Consider the following 27162-nt stretch of genomic DNA (forward strand, 5'->3'; position numbering starts at 1 on the left):
TGCAATTATCAAAGATAGAAGCTTCATAATTTGTAAAAGATATACAAATTACCCCCAAAAACGAGATTTTGGGGGTAATTAATTCCTTTAGTTATCAATCATCAAATTACTTAAATTTGACTGACATTAAAATTCAAGCTGCACAAAATAAAAAAATGAACCTGAAAATTAGCATAATAGGGCGCCTTAAATCCTGTTTTTGTGAAAAATGTCAATTACTCAGCACCAACCTCCTTTCGCAGCGGATTGAATGGAAGTTAAATTTCATCCCAACGCGACCAACACAGAGTTGCAAGACCTCTTGCCATCTCGAAAATGGTGCGACATGAGCACATAGTAACCCCAGAGAGGTACTCCATCACAATACGTCTGCAGATTAATGGCTGAAAATGTCACAGGGAATAAGGTCAGGCACCAAGAGACCTGGCTATGAAGAGACATCTGAGCACTTCCAAGTCTGAGTCGCACTTCCATGGTCCGCTGAGAAGGCAAATGTGCCGCTGTCAGGCCCTGCCTCGCGAACACACAAACGCACACACTTAACACCAGCATGGCGTGTGTGGCCGCTGTGATGAGGGAGGACAGGGACAGGGTAGACTCTTACATGGAACATTAGACATGATTAGAAACCATTCACTGAATGTTTCTGTCACTGCAATAACACAGCATTACAGAAAAGGCACGTGAGGGGTGAGATAGTGAGTGAAGACGTCATGTAATAACACTGAAAACTTTGCTGATGTCACTATAAGCCAAAATTCTGTCCCATTTTAAACACTGGGTCTAGCATAATAATCAAAATTACACTATTTTCATAGTAATGAGTTCTATTTATTCTGCTAACACCAGAGCATAGATGAATTGCTGGCATTGCGGGCAGCAGTAGCTCAGTCTGTATGGACTTGTATGGACTGTTCCATTAATATTCAATAATCAGTCAGTCCATTCAACACTTTGATCCAGACCAAGATATCAGACATTACAAAATATGAAATATGAATTCTTCCTCTAGCGTCTAAATAATAATAATAAAAATATATTGTATTTGTATAGCACACATTAAAAACAACGTTTTCTCAAGGTACTTCACAATGCTATGGGGAGAAAGAAACAAACTAAGATGAAATATAAGCTACCTAAGGATCATATTTAATAAAATACATTAAAAATGATAATTAAAAAAAGAAAATCCAAAAAATTTAACTAGTGAGCTGAGTGTCAAAAAGACAAAAGAAAAAGGTTAAGAGCATAAAAGGTTTAAATATAAAATGTGGCATAACAGCTGCAAAGGTACAGAACAGAAAATAGGCAAAAGGAAAAAAGTAAACATTTAAAAAAAAAAAAAATATGGTGGCAATATTTTCAAATGCAAGTGAACATATCTCTGCAAAAATTGCAGATCCTAGAGCTAAGATTCTATTGAATTTGTTAAAGGGGCCCTCGTGCTTATTTTCAGGTTCATATTTGTATTTGTGACACAAGTTATATTCTTTATATGGCCTATTCTGCAGCACCTCTTTTCACCCTCTGTCTGAAACGAGAATCCAGTCTACTGCGAAATATCCCGCCCTTTAACATAGGTTAAGAGGCGGGATAGTGATAGCACTTACCATGTGTTAAAGTGATAGCAAATAGAAGTGCGAGTGTTAGGAGGTGATGTCCTTATGTTAAGGAAGTAAACAGAGAAGTCCAATTGAAGCGTTTCAGGCAGTGGGTGGGGGGGGTGTAGGAAACTCCCTCTGGAGGGACCTTTGTAATTGTTGCCTTAGCAAATCATATAAATGCACAAAACATATATAACACAATACAGGAAACGGAACACTCAAACAAACTTAATAGGATCTCTATAAATTAGAGTCATTTTGGTTCCTTAACTCTTGCTTTGGACTCCATTTAAAAAAAAAAAAGAAGAATTTTTGACTAATGATCTTATTATCTTCTCACATATGTGCCAGCAAGTATAGTGGCTGAATATAATCATCTTATCCATCAAAGAAATGATTACTATTTCAGCCATAATTAAGCCTAGGGAATATCCACTTACACTACTAATGTGAAATAAGTGTCAAGCATACAATTCAAAGCTACAATAATAACTGTAGTAAAATGGTTCCCTCCCATGTGTGTCTCTTTTGACAAACTCTCAGCACACTGTCCAAACACTGTGCACAATGTCCTTGCATTTGTCAGGCAATCATGGAAATGTTGGGTTTTAAGGTATGGTACTGTACAGCACAAACATGTCTGATTTCTAAAAACCCTGAAAGTACAAGGAACAGCCTTACATGTCTTGAAAGAAAAGGTTTAGACTCCAATCACCCCCCAATTAAATTGAAGCATGGCCTTTTGCTTTTTATAATATGTGTCCGTTAGGCTTTTAGCAACGTTCAAGCAATTCCAAGCAAGGTCACTGTTGAAGTCTCCTTGCCACCTGCTTCTGCCCTCATGGCATGCCACCTGGGATATCGATTGGTGTCAGTCGCTGCAACCAGTTTCATTCAGGACTCAAAAGACACTGTAATGATTTAGAATCACTTTGGACATAATTGTTAAAATGCTGGAGCTTCCCCCCTACCTGCTTCACCATTTAGGCTGTCAATCAAGTCCAATATTATTAGACTCCTCTTTTTTTCCTTCTATAAAGTGTGGGCAGAACAAAGAATCCCCAAAGTGTGTTCAAACATAGACTTTTTACTTCTCTACACATTAATTGATTGATAGGACATGTGTAGTGTACGAGTCAACAGATTTTTTTATATTCATTTCTTACATTCCTTTAGATACTTTCTATGATGTGAGCAAAAGAGAAGCAATTTAATATTGTAGATTCATCAATGATTCACGTCAAATTCGAAAACCTCATTTATAATTACTCATTTTTTGACGTTAAACCAGTAATAAATTGTAAATATCCTTTGGTATTGACAAAATAATCCACAAATCTGAGGGAGTTTCTCTCCCACCCATTCCCCCCGCCTGAATTGCCCAAGTGGACTCTTCTCTTTACTTCTGTAACAGAGTGACCTTACTAGCTTAACAATCACGCTTCTATCCGCTAGCGCTCTGACAAATTGTACGCGATATGCTAAGGAGCAGGACATCTCTAAGCTGTTGACCAATATTGACAGAGCCTGCGAGCTAACCAATCAGAACAGACTGGCCCTTGGTTTCAGACAGAGGGTGAAAAGAGGTACAGCAGCACAGCATGTTTAAACATTAAAGCATGTAAACATGTCAGAGTAAAGGCACAAAATACAAATAGGACCCTGAAAATGTGCATAATGATCTTCAGTGAACAACCCAACATAATCTACTGTATAGATGTCTTTAAATTATCTAATACAGATATACAATGTTTATTGATGCATTGTATTATTCAAATTATACACTTGAAATACAAATATATTCCCAAAGAAAAACACATACTTTTTGATTGGTAAATTATGTTGATGTTTCATTTCGCAATTATCTCTGTGCTGAAACATTGTGAATTGCTATTGAAGAGCAATTTTTCTCAGAGCCAGACCAATAGTTTTATCAATAGTTCCTCTCTTTGATTGAATTCAGGCCTCAACAACCTGCAACAAATCAGCATTTGCCGACACCCACTAAGCAACAACATAATCATGTTTGGACTGAGAAAATCAAATTTTCAGTCAATTATCTTGGTCTCTATGGAACTGATAATGGTTGCTCTTAAGCAGCGAATTGGCACCGTTTAAATGTAAACACAATGTCTCATACTGAATGTGTTGGCTGAGTGTATCAGATTTCCATTTTCTGGTCCAGGGCCACTGTTTCATTGGTGGCCACCAGTGGTGGTGTGTGGGGTGGGGGGGGGGGGGGGGGGTAGGCCGCTGGTGTACAGAGGGGTTCTTGGACTACATTAACATTATCAGTAAATCCCATCATAGCCACAGAGCAGTAAGCCGGATGCTGTGGCAGGGCCCCAGCTAGGCCCTCCGCTGGCATTTTCCAAAGCCAAAAATGATGAAATCACAAAGGCTGTATCTCAGCACCACTGAAGAAGAGATGTTGTCTTTCAGCCAGTCAGGGTGACAATGGGTGCCTGTATAGTATGACACCTACACAGTCTCAAAATACACTGCCTCTCTGTCAAGCGTAGCAACAAAAATCCTTTTGTGATTTCTGAATGCAAATAACTGTGGTATGAGGTAAATGCTACATTTCGGACCGGTAAGTAATTTACAGTGAAAGAATCGTTGAATTTGGAAGCTGAGGTTCTGCTTTTCCAATACAAATCCTTGGTTTCTTAAATGCTATTCTTCCAAAAGCAACAGAAACATTGAGATATCATTAGAAAAAAAAATATTGATTAATACAAACAATGAAACAACTAAAGGGAAATGTTCAATATTGTGTATTATACAGTAAAATGCATGGCGTGTGAAATATACCAGATTCCAGTACCATACGTTTCACATTTATTATAACATTTTTAAAAATACTATGGCTCGATATACTTTTGATTATGATTTTAAAGAAATAATAGCAGTAATAATCTAAGTTAAATGTGTTGTATAATTGAATAAATGCCATAATCCTACAACCAGGTCAAATAATGCTTACATGCAGTAGCCTACCCAATGCTGCTGCAATTTGGGTTTTTTTTGTTTTTGTTTAAATGGGATTATAGTTAATAATTGGTTGTAGGTGTTATTGATTTCTAAATAAAAGTTTTAACCCTAATTAAGCCATGTCAAATCATATTATTTATTTTGCTTTGAACATTTGATTGAGGCCTTCTGCCGTTGCTGTATTCTGTACAACTATTATACTGATTTCACTTTCCTGAAACAGCCAATAGCAAAGGCTAAACAAACCAACAACTCTGGCATTCTTCCTGTCAGATTTACTAGAAATAATGAGGCTTACATATCAGCCAGGAAGATCGACATTTGACTCAACTGTCAACAGTAAAGCCTGAGGATCATTCCGTTGTTTTTTTATCGTGCCTGATACTCTCTATATATGCTTTTTGTTTCTTTGAATCAATAACTGACCTGATCGAGATCAGTGAAGAACATGCCCTAAACATGAAAGCAATACAATATCCAACACATCCTCTCCTCAGCATGGGCTAGTGTTTTGTGCTTTTTATAGAAATGCAGATCGGTGTTGCTCATGTTGAAAGCACTATGTTTATTCACAAAGTTCAGATGTTCATACCCCAACAGCAGGGTTTCTTTTGCATGAAGTTTGTTGTTATCACGGCTGCACATATTGAACCGATCTATGACCATGTTGAATCTGGAAGTTGCAGACTCCTGCTGCTCTTGACTGATTGAAATGGTTCACAATGTTTCAGTCGTTGTCTCCTCAGACAGATTTTTCCCCCTCCGCTCTCCTGTTCTACAGCTTGACTCCAGCTGTTCTAATGCATCTCGCCTTATCCTCAGAGACACTCTGTAAGATTAACAGTTGACTGCACATGCTATGGAAATTATGAAACCATAGAAGGAGGAGGGTAGCCTACACTTTGCACTCCTTTTATGATCCATACAAATATAAACACAAAACTAGAAATAAATATTAAATGAAATTGATTTTAAACAATTAGTCAAGTAAATCCAAAATCTGAAAAAAAAGTATTTGTCTTTGGATAAATTGGGTTTCTTGACATTTTCCATTTAATAATGAAATGCAATAAAAGATAAATAAAGAAAATATAATCAAAATATGTATATTAACATAAAATGTTACAATAGAAGCTTGAATAAGATAAAATAGAAACAAATACAGTATATGTACATGCAGGGTGCGATTTGTAGGGGGGGATGGTGAGGATTTCCCCCCCTCTGGTTTTCCTATCCCTACCTCTGCTAAATTATTTTTATCTCCGGTGGGGACAAGGATTTCCCCCCCTTGATAGCGATGAATGCAACTTAACTGCTAGCCTACTTAAACTCTTGAAATCTAACGATCTTCAGTGTCTTTACATCAGAGTAGGCTATTCAGCAGCCTTCTGGCAGACGGTGCATATTTCTGAACGTCATCGAACACAAAAACATTGTAACATTTTTGTGCGGGAACTTCGCAGGAAAAACAGCGCTGAACCAAACATGAAACGCGTTCAGAGCAGCATATCATCTTACTTTACAGGACCCATTTGCAGAATTGTGGATAGAAGAGGGCCGAAATGCTGCAGACAATGCCCCGAAAGGAAAAACGAAAAAGCCACCACAAATGTGTCACCAGAGCCGACTGTTTACTTTGTCTAGTTTTCCAGACCTGTCCCTGAGTGTTGACAGCACGTTGTGCTATTTAGTGAATTATTTTGAGTGTTTGATTTAAGTTGATTGGAGGGTCTTTTCATGGAGAGCATTGATGCTGTTCTATGGTGCTTTCTGCCTGTTAGTGCGTACGCATGTTTTTGTGACGTTGAATAGAAATCCATGTATGGGTTATTAAAAGTTTTGCCATGTTGTGATGGGGACTAATCCACGGACCCGAAAAAAGGGCCTGTCTACTTTTTGCGTTTTTTTCTCCCTAGTTATGCAAGTTAAAAGTCCAATGTTCTTGTCTATGAATAAATTAAAAAAAACATCCCCCCCCTCTGTTTTTTTGTCAAATCGCACCCTGTGTACATGTATATATGTATGTACAGTATATAAAGAGTTAATGTGTGCACATGTTCCTACAATAAACCACAATTACTGCAAAATCATCCTTCCCAGTTGTTTGCTTTTAGCTCATTCTTTTACAGTAGAATAAGCCCAGATGCACCAGAGCATGCATTCAGATCATGCTGCTTAAAGACGTTGTGAAAGATGAAGTAAAAATTCAATTTTCCCCTCAAATGACTGCTGTCTGTGATCAGTAGCAATCAGAGGTGCCAGGTGAAGGTCCTTTGTGAAATACAACCGGCTATTAAAATGAAATATGAAATGGGGGAGCTCCCCAAGGGGAAAGGTGCCTTATACACTCTCTCGCATTATACTTTAATTAAAAATGCAGCGGGACAAAGATTGCAGCAGAGTTCCTTCTCCGCAGGTAACAACTGCTTCCCCGGAAAAGACAAATCAGATTTTTATGAGTGATAGCAGTGAAATACATTTCTCAGGGCTAATGTGACCTTAAGGTACAGCTTCATCACTTATCACAAAGCGCACACACAAAAACACACTAGTGACCTCGTATGGACAAGGCTCCATGTGATGTAGTATATTTATAAAGCTAAAAATGATCCTTATATGAAGAAACAGCTGTTTACATTTATTGACACAACTGTTTTTAATACTTTAAATCTAGCTGGTTATCACTAGCTTACTCCTTAGCATCACATTACACAACACAAGCTAGGCATGTAGATAGCTTTGATTTTTTTAATTTTATAAATGCTTTATGTTGATTTAAAAAGGTTCTTGTAATTAAACTCCTCCTTCTCTGTTTGAAGATATTACCCAAATATGCAAAGCCTTTTAGCCTGGCACATCTCTCTGAACCAGAATAGTAACGTTACCTTAGACTTTGTATAGCAGCTAATGCTAAGACCCAGTGATCTAGGAGAACAAAAGAGACCTAAAAAAGAGGGAATATACACTATTAGCTGGTCGGAAACATAATACTTAATGTCTGTTCATTTTAAAATGATCACATTTGACTTTTCCATTAACTCAAAGGCACAGAAACCCGTAGGTTTTAATTTCCACACTGTAAATCAAGTCAAATATGCTTCAGAGATAAAACTCATGTAGGCCAACATGGCTGAAAGCATCCACAGAGGATGTTAAAACTGACATTAAATATTAAATCTGAAAGCTTCAATATTACTATACACTCTTGATTTCATAAAAAGTCAATGTAATGTACCCATAACAAAATATACTCTTGATTAGAATTCATGTTTTTTTTGGTTTTTTTTATAACTACCAATGCACTGCCAGTGTAAGCACACACATGCTAGCTAAACTAGACCCAGCTGGTCCTATCATCCAGTCAAACAATATTAAGGATACACAAATAGTTGTTCAATGATGAAATGTTTGTTCAAAAATTAAAAACTTCCTACAAATTCTCACAGAATTGTCAATCATACGTTATGCTTATTTCCTCGATGAGAAACCACAGAATAAAGCCACAGGCCCTCATCTAAAAAAAGCCTGTATAATCTAATATGTCATGTATTTTGCAAATATTGGGTTATGTGATATTAAGATGGGAACTATAGAGACAAAAGTTGGCACCATTTTGGACTTTAATAAGTCAACATTGCTTTGAAATGAATATCTTTCCTGCCTTGAAATGTACAGTATGTGCAGTTTCATTTTTTCGGTTAATTGTCCCGGGGTAGTGCAAAATAAATAAAGTTGATTTACTCAAGGTTCTATTTCAATATTATGAACAAGCTTTTGAATCCTCTGAGCAGTGTCTCTTTTCCTTCTCAGACATAGTCGGATGAATAATGCTTTTTCCAAATTAACAACATTTTTAAAAAGTATAAATAATGTTGGTACAATTCCAACAGCTATTTATTGTTGCCGACATATATTTTTTCATCAATCAATTCAACATCTTATCAGTTTTTTTTGTTGTACATCTAGTCTTACAAGCTTCATATTTGCATGTAAACCTGTAAAAGGCATAGACAAGTTTTAATATTGAATACTTGCTTGATTAAATGCAATATTAAGAATGAACATTACATAGTGAACACTCCTTTTTGGTGGGTGTCGCTTTTTCTGTCGACCATCTGCAGTTGCTCGTACCTTATGATGTAAATTAGTGCAGAATTACAAGAAAATAATGTAATGCAGACATGCCTCATTACACAGTGAGAGCCATTATGGTGAAAATTATATACATCGCTTTAGGGGTTGATTATTGCGTCCAGATGAGCAACAGTTAACTAGCTTTATTATGCAAAGCAATTGGCAGGAGGGAAACGGAGGGAACTGTAATTTATTATAAACTTGCTTATAAATGATAGAAACACCACACAAAACATTATCAATACAGATTGTTGTTTTTTCTATTTCAAAATAAAACTATCTAGTATGAATATTATACATTGTTGTTAAAACCACAAAAATAGCATTTAATAAAATTGTTTAGTCGTTGTTTTATTCTTTATAGAGCTTGAAGTATCATTTGAAAATCAAACTTATTCTCAAGCAAACAAAAAGAATATTCCTGGACTTAGGTTAATGAGCATAAGAATAGTGGTTGCTTTTTAATGTATTCTGTGGTGTAACTTAATGTAGGAAGCCCAAAAGGGTAGGATGGATGTCCTTAAAACACCTTCACAACAGTACCTATATTTAATTGGTTACCATCTGTCAACTTCCACTCTCACCATTCAACACTAAATGAGGTAACGGGGTGTAAAGAAGAAACGTCGATCAAAAATAGATGTTGCCTCTTGGAAGTTAATTGAACAAATTGCTAAAGAAGACATTTGTCTGGTTCAACTTCAGCTCTCTACCGCATCAATATTTAATGCCGAAAAAGGGCAATCTCATTTTCTCGTAACCACCGTTTGATATAAAAACAAGGATGTTGTGCCTTTGCTATCGTTCCAGAAAAGACAAAGAGCGAGAGAGGGAAAGCAAAACAGGGATGAGCTTTAAACTGTGGCTCCATTCTCCAGAAAGCTATGAGGTCAGAGAAGTGTGGAGGATGGTCGGCCAGGGGCCTTTAATAATGAAGAGCTTGTGTTCCATAGGGAAACACAGCCTACAGCAGACATTCACACCGAGGAGGCTATGGAAATGAAAGATTTGGAGGTGCAGAAAAGGTCCCACCTTTGCTGTGAAGGAAACTGGCTGGCTATTACGCCCTTAAAGTGATAGGTGTTTAATTCGATTGACAGCATTTTAACACCCGACAGAATCACGCTCAAATTCTATTTCTCATTCCTCAGTCTGAAAATCACAGGTAATGTACAGAAAAGGTATGCAATTTATATCTCCACGTCTTTAGAGTGCTGCAGTGGTTATTCTTCTCAATAAGCAAACCAAGACATTAGCGGGACACTACATCCCACAGAGCTAATGGGATTTTGAAATTACATTTCAGTGGAATTCTAGTCTTGAAAATCAGTTTTGTGGTGATCAAGCATTTATAATACTAACACATTTTTTTCAGCAAGATTGTTTTTCAGAAAGAGCACAACTTTCATAATTATGAATGCAATAGGCAGATATAAAATGCTAACATTAGATTCAAAGGCTTTATTGTTATAGGCATAGTAGCTACAGTGAAGATATGGCAATGAAAAACTTAGTTGCAAGGCCATATATACAATGTCACTGACTAGACTAGACTAGCTACTTCGGTGTGACGGTCTGCTCTAGGCGGTGTTTCCCTGACACGGCTAGACGCAAACCAAAAAAAGCATAACTGTATTTAAGGGATGCTTATACTGTATAATAAAAATATATCGTAAAAGTAAGTAGTAAATTGTTGAATTAAAAACTTAAAGAAACTTGTAAAATATTTTTTGAACTAAACCGGACACAAAATGAACCAATTAGCCAATCTAATAAAAAATGTTCAAAGACAACTTAACAGAAGAAAAAATAAGACTATCGCTGTCTTTACTCTATCAACACAGGTCTATTGAATAAACTATAAAAACGACATATTGTGAAGCCCTTATTCAAAACTAAGCTAAAGGAGCACAACATGTACGAGTGTGGTATTTATTTACGTATTTAATGGTGTAGAACAACACTTAAAAATGTCTTAAGCTTTGCTAACCAAATATGTCAGGCAACAAGCCAAAAACGCATTCAAAAAACAACTGACTTACAACGGAAAAAAAGTCAACACAAGTTTAACATGCACCAACATAAGTTTAACATGCAGTAGACTTCCTGCATCAGCAGAATATACAACAGTGAGGAATTGCAAACACTCGAGTGCTCCCAGGATCTGAATGAACATCATTTGGGCTTTTATAGCAATGTAAATAAGAAAACCAACAGCACCACTGGCTGTCGCACATGTGACACATTGTAAACCCACAAACAGCAGGACTACATTCATGTCACAGTGGAGCGACAGGGCTTGACGATCAGATGACACACACTCATAAGCTCTTATCATACCCCAGCTGACCTGTGCAATATGCTACTTTTTGGCAATAAGAAGGCGACATCATTCTTCTTCCTTCTATATCTTAACCAATAAAAGAAGCAACTTATCAAAGCATTCATATCTGCAAAGGTTATATATTAATATTCCAGTCACCCGGGCTGCACCAATCTCGCTTCTTCTCTCACAATACTCTCAGGTTATTGCCTTTACTGAGCATTGGACCCCAGATGATTTTCTTTTAAATCTGTAAAGCTCACTGTGTAGAACTGACTGGGGTTGTGGTTACTACTAGATTACTTTGTACACTTATAAACAACTGAGGAAAAAGCTTTTAAAGTCCTTTGGGAAATACAATTATCATTCCTGAGTGAGATGATAAGATTGATACCACTCTTGTGTCTGTCTGTTAAATATGAAAATACAGCCAAGAGACTTGAAGAATGGTGCATTTTGTTGAAGAAAAAAAAAGGTATAGCAAGAACAACTTGTGTTTTCACAGAGAGCTACAGCATGTGCCAGACTAATTCATGCTTGGGTGCTATAACTTCCTGGAGCAATGTCAAATCCCCAGAAGGTGTTGCTGTGTTTCTTCTTTTTTCTTTTCTTTTTGAACAGCCAAGGTAGCTGTTTAGCCTTGCTTTTAGTCTTTCTTCCTAATTAAAACTAACTACTCATAGCTGTAGCTTTATATTTACCGCACAGATATGAGAGTGGTATTGATTCTCTAACTCTTGGCAAGAAGGCAAATAAGCATATTTCTTAAATTTATAAAAACTATTTCTTTAATATGGATCTTTCACATGATTGACATCTGATCCATTTCATTAGACTGTTGACTCCACTTGACAGTATTTCAATTTGCATGTTTGTTTTTTTTAATCTTATTTTACATGTATATATAGTATACTTGTCTAATTCTATTTTATCTTGCACTGTTTTATGAAATTTCACTATATCTTAAAGTTGCCCTATAAAGCTCTTTTTCACGTTCATATTTGTATTTTGTACCTCTCCTGTGACATGTTTACATGCTTTAATGTCCAAAAATGGCTTTATTTTTCTCATATTCCTCTTTCTGAAACCAGATCCCAGTCTGCTCTGATTGGTTAGCTGCCCGGCTATGTTGTTATTAACTTCTTATATAACGTTTTATAGATTTCCCGCCACTCAGCCTATCATGTTTAATGTTTTGGAGTGCTAGCCAATAGAAGTACGAGTGCTACAAGGAAAGGAAAAAGAAAAACTCCAAAAAGCATCAAAGGGCCCCTTTAAGATTTTCATTGTTAATACTTTACTCTAGCTATTGTGCATATGATAAAAAAAAAAAGCATTTGATTATTTGATTCTTGAACCTAGATAAGTATTGCTGCGTACACCGATTCATGAGCATATCTACAATAAATGCATACTATTTTTCACAATACTTAACCATTTGAGATGCCCTTTTAGCTATTCTCAAGCTCAACTCCAGCAAATACATCCCCTTGAGACCTCCTTAGGGATACTGTAACCACGGAGATAAACGACATGTCCTGTGTGAGGAGTGTTTTGAGCAGACAGATGCTGGAGTCTGACCTCCGTTAACTGTGTCAGGCATCTTGGCGCGATGGCAGAGAAATCGAGAAAAAAAAAAAAGGTTCGGAAGGCACTGGCTGCCCGGAAAAAAAATCTCCACAGACTTCATTTTGAGATTGCAGCGACTACAGCGAAGACTTCAGGGAGCTGATGTGCCTTTGTCTTGACCGAGCGTTATAGGAGATGAATCAGAGCACGGAGTTAAATTTGAGTCAGACATGAGATGTTGGTTAGATGAACAAGAGGTTGAGAAAAGAGCATCTAAAAATGAGAACTGCCATGTCATGCTTGCCACAACGCATGATGACAGCCCTTGAAGACAATCTCTTTGCAAGTTTATTTTTAGACTTTTTTATGTATGTAGTCTTTTTTTTTTAAAGGAGCTTCACAGAAAATACACACCTGACAAGAAGACATACTTGTCAACACAGTTAATAGGCTGCTTTGGTGAGCCGCATCTCAGGAGAGGTCGCTCAGGTTTAGCAGCCACTTGTCAGGTAATTTCTACCTCCGCATAAGAGATTAGGGGGAGAGTCACGCAGCCAATTAGTGTCATTGCAATGTCTCGCGACATTAATGCGCAGACGGCAGATCTATCACGATTGTTGTGCAATCTGAGAGGTTAATAACGGGGGAGCAAAATTTAATTTCTCGACATTTGATTGAGCCAAACACATGAGTCAGGAGACCAAGCACTTTAAGAACAATCAGTATTAAATCAACACTCTGTCACATTAGTTGGCTGAATCATCAGGCAAGGCCTTCAGATTTATTGCCATGACTATAAGTCATAATGTAAATGTGAATACAGTGTATATATCTATATTGATTCAAATGATACCCTTTCTTTGTTGGGTTTTATAAACAAATAGCCCTGAACTTGATTGGTTTCTCTCCATTTTAGCAAAAAAAAGGCAAAGATTTCTTAGTTTCAGCTTTTCAATTAAGGATGTTCTTCTTTTCTTTGCTTAAAGTGATCAAACATTTTGTAATTTAGTTATTGTTGGACTAATTAAAGTCTTTATTTAAAATAATTAGGGCCAAAGGAAATTGTGTTGGAGATTTTTTTTCTTTTTTCAAACATTTTATAAATCAAACACATCAATCACTAGATTCATCATAATCACCACCATGAATAAATTCTCTATTAAATACTGCACACTGATAAGAAAAAAAGGTATTGAACGCCTTTTTATTTTTCAATACACTTCCGGATTTGCAATACAGTTGGCACAGTACTCACGGCATGTGTGTATAGTGTGTTCGTAATGCATGTTCTTCTGTTTAGCACATGAACGATATGTGTCTGCACACTCAGCTATAGCCCCCGTGTTACTATGTTGTTGATTCATCTCGACTTCTAAATGTTTTATTAATGACTTCCCAATGCTTCAAACTGGATAAAGAAACGTGCCCTTCAACTTGAACTGGCTCTCTGTGTTGAACTTCATGAGCATTCATGGCAGCGATCAACGTTCACACATCAAGTTCGCACAGGGCCTCTCACCTTCCCTGCCACGTGTCCACACACATTGCAGATGGGAGTTTTCTCTGGCACCGACTCTAAAACAGCTACTCAATGTTTGTCTCATGTTTTATACATTTAAATGATATGCTTTGATCTAATCTGAGCTCGCACACCTACATTTGTATACTGTATGTCAGGCTACTTTAACTTTCAAGAAATTCCAAATTAAAATCAGCAAGTTCACAACTAGGCAAACTATACAACACTTTTTGTAGAAAGCCCAACCGAAACACTATTGAATCACATATCTAGCTAATCGATTATCGCTGTTAGTATGTGGAATGGACTAATTAAGAATTATTTTATTAGCAGACAACACAAACTAAACAATAGCTACTGTCTATTTCTACAATACAAGAAAGGGAAAAGAAAGACTGTTTTTTGTTTTTTTATAAATTGATATAAAAATAGGATGAAAATAAATGGTATTGTAATCTGTATAGGGACTTGTATGAATGGGGGGTTTTTTTGTCTGCTTTATTTTCCTCTTTTTCATCTTTCTTTTAATTATTTTGAGTTTGTATTATTACGACCTTGTTTGAATCCTACATTGAAAAGACGTGTGTATGTATTAAATGTACACATATATGTGTATATGTGTAGCTAGTAGGTAAATGTGTGTATACATGTGTATGTATATAGAAGATCATTGGTATGTAGGTAAACATACGTAGTATGTATCTGTGTCTTTAATGTACACTACAGTATATAACTATTGAATTGAATTAGTAGATAAATATAAGTGGTAACTGAGGTCGATGATTGATTCTTAGTGGAGATGTTGTGCTGTTGGCAGGGTTAGGATTGGGTTCATGCATCTTTCTAACACTATTTAACAATGATGAAGTGCATCATGCAGAGAAAAAAAAAAGCACAAAAGCCTCTAAGGGAAACTGACACAGTTATGTCAAGCTTGACTGTATAATTGTGATGCTTATCACGCTTCTTTATAGTAAAGTACTCCAAATTTTCTCTGTTGGTTTTTCATGGTTAATGAGGATGGAGTGATTCTCTAATGATCAGAACAGATGCGATTTCTCTACTGGGACATATACAACATAGTCTTTGGCTTCAAGGGTTTGAACAATCCAAACTGACATTCATCCAACACCAAATCAGAAAAGAAAACTCTACAGAAACTGCAGTTTGTACATCAATGTGGGACACACTTCAAACTGCTATTTCAAATGCAAGCAAACAAACAGTGACAACACCTATTCCGCCACAACAACTCTGGTGCAATCTGTTGCTTCGAACAAGCGGGCATGCATAATGCGCATTAACATAAATGTCAATCCAGCATGGAGGGATGCATTATTGAGGTTTCCATCAGTTGACAAGGATTAAACATTTCCGCACAGCATTTTGTCGCTTTCTTCCGCCCCTCAAAAGACCTCTACTAGGACTGCCTTTTGTTCCGCTGCAAAATCTGATTTCCTAGAATTATGCCTCTGATTTTTACCCAACTGGAATTGTTGAACTGGAATGAAAAGAGAAGAACATGAAAGAGGGAAAGAGAGAGGGGAACAGACAGCATATTAAAACAATAACATAAGCCTTTGCTGAGTCAGTTTAATGTCAGACTATCGGTCACACGGTATTAACCTCACAAGCACCGCCGCTAAAGACGAACCCTTTGCATGTGTCGGATTACATAAACCGAGTCAATGTGTAAACAATGTTCGGTCACCCCGCGCACAAATGTTAGCCCTCAACCGTAATTAAAGATGTTTGAAAAGAGCAACAACAGTATAATGCTTGCTGTTGTACAGGGATTTTGATTAGGTAGTTAATTACCAACCCATCACTGATTCGCCAAGGCTAAAAGGTATGTGAATATTATTAAGTATAGTTTGTTCCAAAGCTATGAAATTGTACCAACAACAGCCTCGTTTTTATAACACATTTTTCGAGAAAATTTGTCATGGCCTCAGATAAACTTTTCCCATAATCCATTATCTCATGCTGTCTGTGGGCTAATGTGTTTCCAATAGTTGAACACTATCCTGGTGTGACCTTTACTTGAGCATTTTCTACCATTGATTAGCCACCTCCCACTGCATGAAGTACAATTTGCACCTGATTACTGCTACACACGTCACACATATTAACACACTCATGCACGGCTGCATTAAACACACACAGATGGCTGCAGATCCTACACTGACATTTATTTAGCATTTGTTAGATTTCTTATATTTTATATTTAACTTCACTTAGGTCCAGGTTTTTTCAAAATAAGTGTGGAAGCCACACTTATCTTGAAAAAAGTATTTTTTTGTGCAAATTTGAACTCTTTTGATATTTTCAAGTGGTTCAGGTTTCCTACCAAGTCTAAATAAATGCAAATCTGGTAAAGTGGAACCCTTAAATTGCCCCTGGGTGTGAAGGAGAGTGTGATTGTGCGTTAGACTGTGACAGGCTGCTAAAACCTCCATAAGTTTTCCTGCCTTTTACTTTAGTGCATACTGTAGTAGGCTGGTATACTGAAATAACACATTAAAGGTAACCTTATGAAATGTGGAAGCCAGATCAACACATTCTTGATACAGATCTACTAAGAAGCAGTCATAATTGTTATTATACTTCCTGCTTCCTTGGCTGTTTTTGCAACAGTTGGTGTGCACAAAGCTCAATCCAATCACTACGCAACAGAGCAGTTATGATGTCACAATGGTTGATTATAGTCTGTTTTCATGACAGATAACATGACTACAGCATATTTTTTATATGGAATGGAGAGTTTTGATATGGTTACATCAACATAATTGATTAATGACTTGCAATATGCAGCTGGGATATACATTAAAATATTTAAGAGTTATGTTCCAGTTTAATATCTTCAAAGAAATTCTATAATAAACCATGACGAGCAGCTCCCCATAACCAAGGTTCCCTTTCATTTTTTGCAAGGTATACATCCTGCCGCAGAAAAGTTATCTTTGTTGCTGATTATGAGTTTGCACGGCAATCATTCACCTACATTTAGTTCAACGCTTTGTTGTTTTTTGCAATAAAACTGTTTTTTTCAACTTTTCATTGCTAGAAATGCAAAAAGGTGAACACCAAAGGCTACATGTCTTTACCCGCTTTTATGCTGGATATCCTCCCATTAAATTATATTTTTCCTGAATCACATAGTGTTACACCTACATATAATCTAACTGCGAGGCTATTATATTGTTGAATACAAACGTTCATGTCTACTGGTGTGTGCAGTTTGCCCCTTCTTCAACAAGAGAGTTTTAAAGTTGTCACTAACCGATACGTACGCATACTCATACATAGGTGATTATACCGCTACTACTCATGATTCTGACTGAAGGTTGTCGAAGCAATTTACGGCAGTTTTTGGGGATTTAAATAGAATATTAGTTATCTTTGGTTTGACTAGTAATGATTATAGGAGATTCAAATGTTTTTTTTGTTAAATAAATGTTTTAGTAAAGAAAGTCTAAAATATGTAGCTTATTTGTCCTTCATTAACACAGAACATATACCTACATACATATTTTATTAATATGTATTTGTAATTCCCTCAGTTTGATATTATATTAGTATTTTGTATTGATTTATACTTGTTTCTTGTCAGTTTGGATATGTTAGTTCCTGTCTTTTGTATGCACATGTTTCTATTTTTTTTTCATATTGATTTCTATTGGATGTTGTTGATGAAACTGTTCAATAAATTTTAAGACAAAACAAACTATGATAATGGCATTTTCCACAAGGAAGTAACTGCTTTTGTGCACATGTGCAGAACAAATCGAGTTTCTGTACGGATCGTGTTTCTGGTATGGATTGGGCAGTGAGAGTAGGGAAATAAATGAAAGTGTTTTTTCACCAAGGATAACATTTGTTTCGGGATACAGTGAGTAGAATAATAGCTTGACTGTAGCTCTCTTTGGCAATCCTAACACAAGGTGTTGCTGGCTTCTTATTATTTATGTGTAATTTACTTTTCTTGCCTGAATCAGAAAACTCATTGGAAAAGTTTTTAAAATGGAATTAAATACAAATGAATTAAGTATGGCCGGAAGTGTGCAATATCATAACGTATGCATGTAAAAGTAGTCGAGTTGGCATTAAATGGAAAAAAAAGTAAGAAACTCAATAAAGGGGTGACACAACTCCAATTATTCTTAAAAAATAAAACAACATGTGGAGTTCCATTGTTGACCGTCCAAGACAACAAAAGCAATCATGAGAATGTACTCTCTTAGAGAAACATATCACATCTCAGTAAATCCAATGGGGTTTTTATTTCTCCAGTGTTTTCTTCTTGGCAAGGGCTGTTTCTGTAACAAGTGGCGCTTATCAGGCATTGACCACTGAGAGATACCTTTGACAGCCGACATGTTTGATGCACATCACTAAAGCAAAAAGGGGAGCAACTGCACGCATTTCAAATCAGCCAACACAAGAAATGGAACGGGGTTGAAAACCCAGAAGCATGAGGCGCGGGAGCTCTAATCGTATCAAAGACTTTTACAAACAAACATGGGTGAACTGTGATTGATGGGAAGGCAGTTAATAGGACTCCCAATCCAACACCGCGTGAAAAGGGAGGGTGGCGTGGAGCAGAGATCAATAGCAGCTCGGAAACATGTTAGGGAATCATACTGAATCAGATTGATGACAGCTGGTGGTGATGTATTTGGCAATCTAATTTTAACACAAAGTAACTCTGCGATTGCGCTGCCACATGACTGAACTCAATACCTTGTGGGCCAGATATATCACAGCTGTTGAGAGTGAATAGCGCGCCTGCTGCAGGTGTAAGTAGGGGCAGCAGTGGTGTTTCATCTTTTATTTTCAATTCATGCACTATGCCATGTGAGTGCATTAAATTATTCATCCCCAGTTGCAATCTCGAAAAATATTTTAGGCCGAAAAACCTCTTTCCGTGCACCGTCAGGCTCGGACATGGACCGAGGCTTTCTCCTCCAAATTGATATTGTAAGAATCAGAGTGGTAGATATTCTTAGTGCAGCCCAGAGAGGTTGACAATAGACTGGATGCCCATCTGATGTAGCCACTCGTTGCTTTACACACAGGCGTTAAAATGATGCCAATATTTCCCCCCTTCTCTCCTTTATCTAACTGGACTGGGCTACAGAAAGCTCTGCAAGGGAAGCCATCTACATTACAGTGAGAGCAAAGACATTTATTTACAGAAAAGCTTAGTTTGTGTTCACCTGTCTGTTTGCATCGTGTTCAATATTTACCGTTCGTACAAGAGAAAGTTTGCCTTTGGCGAGCCTGATACCAAAGAAACCCTTAATGATGCATGCCTTTTGTAAATGCTGTATACAATTTTCATTAAAGATCATTTTGTTCTGTGTATTAATCTTCTGGTTATTATCTGAAGTATACAAAAGCTCTTTAAAAAGGCAATGGCTTGTGAGAAAGACTGAAAAGCAAATCAGGCTAAAGAGGAAATAACCTCCATGCTGCGATTAATGCAAATACATTTTATGTTTAAATACATAAGAGAAAATATGGATTATTACATAGGTGTACATTAAAGTGAAACAACCCGAAGGCTCAATATTTCTTAATTGCTGTGTGCCAATTTTTCTTTTAAGAAGGACACAGCATAGCATCACCAACTGGCCCTAGGTTCGTCTGCTGAATGAAGCTTGTTGGGGGATGGATGAATCCCTCCCCTGTTCTGCTTTTCTGGGCCAAGTCTGCATGATGGAGCCCTGAGCCTTCGGTCGGTGCCAGGTGGCAGCTGGGAGAGAGAGTCCCCAGCCAGGCTTCAGCAGCCCTCACTCTGGCCCTCTGGCCACCACCGTTGCCACTCGGGGCTCGACACCAGCACTCCTGACCTGCAGATTGGTCATGATGCGCCTGCAGTGGCCAGTTTGCCCGAACATGTGACTTTTGTTCATCATTTGGCTAGCCAATTATAGCAGGTCACCAATGAGGTTTTTGTTTTCCTGCAGAAATTTCCTGAGCTGATTACTTTAAATCAAGTAGTGTTGCAACACAGCAGAGCCTCCACCAGTCTATTCACCTAAATTAAATTGTGCTGTGTCTGCTATAGACACAAGCAGGAAATGTTCTCTGCCCACACAAAGAGATGAATCAAATCTTAAAGTATTAATCAGGGAGAAGCTTGTTGTTGTGTCTGATGCATAGGCTCAGCGTATGCTGGCTTGTACATTAACAAGGGGAACTCAGTATGCCGGTTTAATATTTGGATGTGAGGGTTGCCAAGAAATATTACAGCTTCTTCATACAACAATGAGTAAACTCTTCATGCAGGGTGAAATGCTGCCTCAGGGTATGGCTACGTCTTCACCACCTCACTCATGGAATAAGAAACGTTCAACAGCTCATGATACTAATAATACATTTCTCGTAATTTTTCTAGTCTGTTTTGAGCATACACTATACAAGAAGTAGACATGGTTTACGTGACATCACCGATTTTGTTTGGCTACTACAGTTTTTGAAGGCCTCAAGTTTGCCGTTCTGGCTGTTAACGTCATAGTGTTTTGGAACCGAACACTGACAAAGACATTTTAAAGCTACGAAAAAGTTACATTTAACTTTCATGAAGTGAAACAGAGTGAAAGGGTTAAAGTTCCAGGACCAAAACACTTTGATAGCATCATGTCGCTAAAGCATTAAGCATAACCTCCTTCGCTGTCTATGTCACTCTCAATAGAAGAACAATTTAGAAAACTATCATGCTGACTCGAAACTAGCAATGTAGATAATAAAGATATTGGATTCATTTTTAGTGAAAAACCAAGAGAGAATAAGGGTAGTTTCATATAGACTTCCATACAATCTTACTACTAATGGCTATTAAAGAAAACACAGATTAAAGGCACTTCTGCATTGGCTTCCCTTTTCACACTGCTTGGGCTGGGTACTTTAATGAAGTACAGTAGAGAAAAACAGTTTGAGGTTGAACTATAAAATAGTGAGGTTAATGGTCCCCCAAAATGTGTATATACTCAACACTACCTATTCCCATAGGAACGCAAACCTCTCCAGGAAAGCCGGACTTCCTAAGTGTTCTGGTACTACCATATGTTAGCTGACTGGTCAAAAGCTAAGTAAACAAAGTGAAGGCTACAGTTGCAAAACCTCTGGGCGTGTGCAGGCAGAATGGAGGAACTAGGTAGAAGCAACAGTCCAATCTACAAGGCTCCACTGATGTAGCATTGGATGTCAGCACATGCTGCGCACACACTGTTGTGAAGGGGGCATCTCCTCAGGGTGCTGCCGTCTTACAGCCAGCAGTTCACCCTTTCAAACTGACAGAAATACTTTTTTTCACCCAGTTGCATACTAACTTTAACCTTTACTATCCAGGCAGGCCACTCCGAACAACTCTGTGCCATAAAAAATACACAGTAAAAGTTATAACAGATGGTCTTGCTTGTGCATGAGCAAAGGTTTTGTTCACCAGTTAAAAAAAAAGACACACAGCATCACAGTTACATACATCATTTTTACGATGCCTTCTATCTTATCCATCTCCCGCTAATGACCTCATACTTAACTTGTGAAAGGAGTGGTTTATCTCACCACTGCCGTTATGAGCCCCATTTTCATTAGCATATTTGGCAATAAAACAGTTATGCTTTCCTGCGTTAATAATTTATCTGCACTTTTTTTTTTGTATCAAGCAGCAATTTCACTTTACAGTCAAGCTTAGTTCTGGGAGTCAACTCCTGCAAGATGGGGCTCTCCTCCGAATGAAGACTTATAGATTCATTATTTATTTCTTAAATGATGTAACATTTCAGAAAAAATCTGATCCCCATGCCACCAAGATAATTAAGTCTGCACAAAACATCAACACAAATCGACCATAAGGGTCAAAAATGTAGTTCCTCCTACTATTGGTAATCAATGCCACAAGTCAATTTACAGCCAATGGCTTTTTACACCGCCAGCCAATCCATTACTGATTCAATTGTAACCCATTACGATTGTAAGAGGTGATAATAAAAAGGAGAAACTATGAAAATCCAATGGCTTCATTCAATAACATAATTCTAAAGGAGGCAGCCCAGCAACACCAACATCTCATTGCTTACCGTCACCTCTGCCCCGAGATGGATGTAAGAGCTCAATGACAGCAACACTTAGCTGACATCACTGCATAGATGTGTCAGCTGTTCTGATGCCTTTTCGTGGCTTGTAAAAACTGATTGCAATTCTGCGGAAAATGCTGCATAAGCTCTTGGCTCACACACACCCGAAGAACCCAGAGTATGATGTTTGAAGTACTTCTAAGGGGAAAACTAAACATTGAGGTTTGATGGACAGTCTTAATGTGCGCATATACAAACTGAAGCTGACCTTCTCAAGACGGTACAGGCTACTATGATGACTGGTTTTCCATTCAAGTCTAACTTGTGAAGAAATGGGCAATTAAAAAGCACCTTAAGTCAGGGACGTGAATGCCAAAAACAACAGCAACCAGTGCCCACTTCACAAGTTTTCCTTTGCCGTGCTTCACCACCTAGGAGAACCACCCTTTACTTTGCCTCTTCCTAAACCTTGACTTTATTTTCTCTTTCCAAACCAGCTTCAACTGGAATTTACATGTGGTATCCCCAATCACTGGGTGAAGACAGCTTACCAGACCACCTTCCGCCCCGAGGATCACCTATTGCTGAGGTAGACACTTTTACTTACGTGTCAGAAAGGATGTGGATGTGGGCAGTGGACAGAAAGGTGAACTACAAAGGAGGTCTCACAGCTGGTGGTCTCATTTTAAGTCCATGCTTCCCAGAAAAAAGATGAGAAACAGCTATGAAAACAGAGATCAGTCCAACCTTTGAAGGTCAACCACTAGACACTGCCCAGCATTTCTCCTATAACGCCAACTCAGTGTAGGCTGCATGTCATAGAAGGGCCTCAGGATCATCAAGAACAGTAAGCATTTTTCGTTTAATGTTGCCAAAAGGCAAGTGATTTACATAATCTCCATTTGGTTATAGTGTATCATGTCCAACTGCAATTTAGTGACCAATTTCCTGCTTCCAAGCCATTTATTACGAGTATAACGAGTAAGGATACAATGGTGACATTAAGTAGAGTGAACATTTATTTAACTCAGCAGCACCAAGAAAGCAGAGTTATAGATAGTCATTGTGCAGATGTCAGAGATTATTAATGCCCAAATTCCTCGAACTGTGGCATGATGCCAGGTGCTGTAACACCAACACACTGGCTTTGATTCACCATCATTCAACGCAATTAGGACAGTTTTAACGGACTGAATGTGTGACATTATGATGATGCATAAAAATGGGGCATTTGTTAAAGAATGATGTTATGCCTAAGAAATAACAAACATTTTGTGCAATATCATTACTGGAATTAAATTAAGCCTATTGGATTACAAAATAACCCTATATTTTAAAAAATATAACATTCACAAGACAGCTTTGGGTAACAAGTAAAACATCAGTTAACTCACCATGTGTACTACTTCTGTACACTTCCTAATAACATATTTATCTGGGAAATGTAATATGCTGTACACCACATAGCAGAGGAAAGAACATAAATGCTATAGCCTAAAGTTTATCCTGGAGCTTTATTCACCCTCCTCTCCCTCCAGGCTCTCTGACTTAAAGCAGTACGTTAGTGATGCACTTCCATAAAAGTTAGAGAGGACTCAAGGGACAGATTTTAAAAGAGCGGTCCAAATCGAAGCAGCACAGGCTCAGAAATATCCTGACTTCTTCTCCCTTGTATGGGTCGAGTACCACAAAAACTCACAATTTCCATAACACAACCTGAGGCTATCTGTTCAGAAGTGTAGGGCTCAAGAGAAGAGATAACCCTCATTATCATCAAGGTCAATGTTTTTTTTTTAAATAGAATATATAACTAAACGTTGCATTTTTCATGTTTACAAAATCCATTCATGTGTTGATGAATGAATAACAGTTAAAAGACTACAAAATGAAAGTCATTTCCAAGAAAATGTATTTCACACAATTAATAAATTAATTACAATGAGTGATAAAATCCCAGATGTAAGGGCATACTAAGATCACACAATGCTCTGTATAAATCATATGCTATGATCCTATGCAGTAACTATTTAGGCATGTGTTGCCTCCTTGCACTTTTTATGAGTAAAAAGCTCAATTTGAAAACCCTAAAAAGGAAGGAAACTAAGTTTAAGGGTTTAAAACCAGGAAAACCTTTATGTGTTTATCCCCACCGGTCAACATACAGCACACACACACCTCTCCATCACTTTGATTTTTTGCTGGCCTTTCCAGACACTGACATACACAGGCACTTGCATGCACTCCGGCGATACTATCTCACTATCTCACTTAATTAGCTCCTAAAGGCCGCCTTCCCTGTATTAGTGCATGGACCTATCTGTGTCTTCCACTATACAATCATCTTTTTAAACGGGGTATACATTTCAAACAACCTTGAGCTGTTTGTGCTAAGTGATGCTTATCTGGCACGGTCACTGACTGAGATCAAACATAGTGAAGTTTAAAACCTTTTTTTTTTTAATGTATTTTTATTGCATAAACAGGCAGCAGTCTGGAGTGTGTGAAGTTCTATAGCCTGTCTTTGTGGGATCAGCAGCGTCCTGCCATGGCGGACAGGCCAGCCTTCTCAATGTTAGATGGACAAAATAGATAAGGAGTGGGACAAGCATTTTAAAGAGGAAAAACGCCATTCAGTAAAAGAGCTTCGGAATTGAAATGGAAAACCAGTACTTGGCATTCAACAGAACACCGCTGCTACCACAAAGCAAATTAATTTTGGACTAATTAGGCTAACAACCAGCTTTGGTGTTGGAAGAAATAAGAAATGCTATCATCATTAGTGTCCATTTAGACACGGCTTCGAGAGCTTTCATTTATTCTCGTTCCAGAAGCAGAGGAGCAGGACGCCATCAGCTCGCAGACAAAGACCTAGGTCCCAATGTTACTTTCAGATCTGCGCGTGTGTCTGAATATATTATCCCAGATTAACTGTTCCAAATTTAAATATCATCCTACTGGCCCATACGTGACAATCCAATGTCACATTCTTAACTTTAATCCCATTTACATAAATCAAGCGCAGTGCTGCAAAGCTCATGAACAAACTTCAGCAGTCTATGAAAATGTCAGATGTGTGTTTTCTCCACCCCCCCACAACCATCACTACTCCTCATAGAGCATGGACATCCTCAGGGACTTCAAGAGACAAATTGATCTTTTCATTTCATGCACAGGAAGAGGTAAACCGTGTTTCTCTCGCCTACTGTGATTGCCAGGCGAACTCCCAAGCCCCAGTTTTCCACGCTGTGTTGCATTTGGGACAGTCTCACAAACAACCAAACATATATCAACAGTCATTGCTATGCTGGAGGACGAAAAAGTGAGGGAGCTGTGACTTTGAGGTCAGCTTATGGAAATACTATGCTCCACAACAGCATTCATTCAAGTTGTTATAGATACATCTGCTTCCTGTCACGGCAAGTATACTGTACTTGCTTATCGGAATGATACTATGGAGCAAGTACAGTATGCACCTTTCCCATAATTTAGCATGTCTAAACCCAAAGGTCAGCCCTAAAAATGTAACGGCCACAGCAAAAGAAGTTGAAGTATTAGCAAAGAAATTATTATTTCAGCAAAAATGTGCATTTCCATCATTGTTAACAACTGAATTTTCTACATTGAGAAAACACATGGTCATAAAACTTAAAACTCTGATACTTTCAATAAATAACTCTCGGTGCTTATAGAAATCTAAGATATTGGGTAACATAACTCGATCTTATTGCTGCAAATAAAACAACTAGGTGAAGACAGTTTGGTTGACTATGCCCTCAAATGATCCCATAGGGCACCAGAAGGAAGCGTTCTAAATGTGAAAATCCTGCGAGACAGAACTCAGGCATACAGATATGCTGTAAATTAGTGACAAAATTAAATTTCCGACGTGCAACAGTCAATGTGCTGCTCATAAACGACTTCCCAGACATCACTGTTAAGATTGCACACAGCACCGAAGATCTAGAATTGTCCCCGCAGAACTATAGTCCTACCAACTGCGTCTCCATCAGACGCTGTGATGCTCCCCGGGGCAGAAACACAAGCTACTCTGGGTGAGGGACAAAACACACTTAGGCAAGGGGGATATTTTCACCTGCTGCACTGTAGGATAGTGCTGCTACCCACCTGCAGTCAGCGACACTGATTCTATGCTGGCTCTCAACAGCCCATAATGTTCCTGAAAATGCAATAAAAATGCAAAGCTGTGTTAAATGCGCAGGGCAAGTTCAATGTGTGCCAATTAAGGTGGTGTCGTTATTTGGGATTTGTCCGCTGCCTGGCATTATAACGCAACATTTTAACATCCTGGTTGACAGCAGGAGAGATACAGACTTCCAGTGTATCATCCCACACTGGACAAGAAAAATAATGACGAGCAATTTCACACTCTTTACCTTGCACGAATTGTAGCTTTTAAAGATAGATTTTAACATCCAGCAGCTGCACATTTGGTGCCTGTAACAAGCCCAGACTGCACTATAAAACGGCCCCGTTGTGTCAAGTTTCCCTCGGACTGCGCATCCCCGACGGCCCGGTGATCCTTACCTTTCTCCTCGCCCGACACCGTCGAGGGCTCGGCGCACGGAAATAATCCCGAGAACAGGGCTAGAAAGACGAGTAGGAAAAACTCGGACATGTTTTCGGAGAGCGGGCTATAAAGAGCCACGGTGCTTCTCCTGGTCCTGCTCCTGCTCCCGGTCCGGGGTCCAGTCTCCCCCTCCACCACCACCACCACCACCCGGTTGTCGTAGCGCCGTAATACGGTGATGTCCAGCGGAACCGGTGCGCAGAACAGTGCAGCGCTCCTCCCGCTCCGCGACACATGCACACCGCCGCTCTGTGCAGCTGAACAGACGCACCGGAGACGGCAGGAGAGATGAGAGTCAGAGGGGCAAGGGAGGGGAAGGCGGGGTAGGGGAATGTAGGAGGATAAAG

The 27162-nt window shown here is 38.3% G+C and overlaps 1 protein-coding gene across 1 annotated transcript in view; it reads right to left on the reverse strand.

The window, feature by feature from the left end:
* LOC134867416 (low-density lipoprotein receptor-related protein 1B-like) overlaps positions 1-26900 on the reverse strand; it is a 265089-nt gene extending 238189 nt beyond the window's left edge. Inside the window, 1 exon segment of the mRNA XM_063887959.1 lies at positions 26773-26900. Within this exon segment, the coding sequence (XP_063744029.1) occupies positions 26773-26863 (91 nt within the window). The 5' untranslated portion in view covers positions 26864-26900.
* Between the last annotated feature and the right edge of the window lie 262 nt (positions 26901-27162).

The sequence above is a fragment of the Eleginops maclovinus genome, chromosome 7 (genome assembly GCF_036324505.1).
Source record: "Eleginops maclovinus isolate JMC-PN-2008 ecotype Puerto Natales chromosome 7, JC_Emac_rtc_rv5, whole genome shotgun sequence".
Lineage (NCBI taxonomy): Eukaryota > Metazoa > Chordata > Actinopteri > Perciformes > Eleginopidae > Eleginops > Eleginops maclovinus.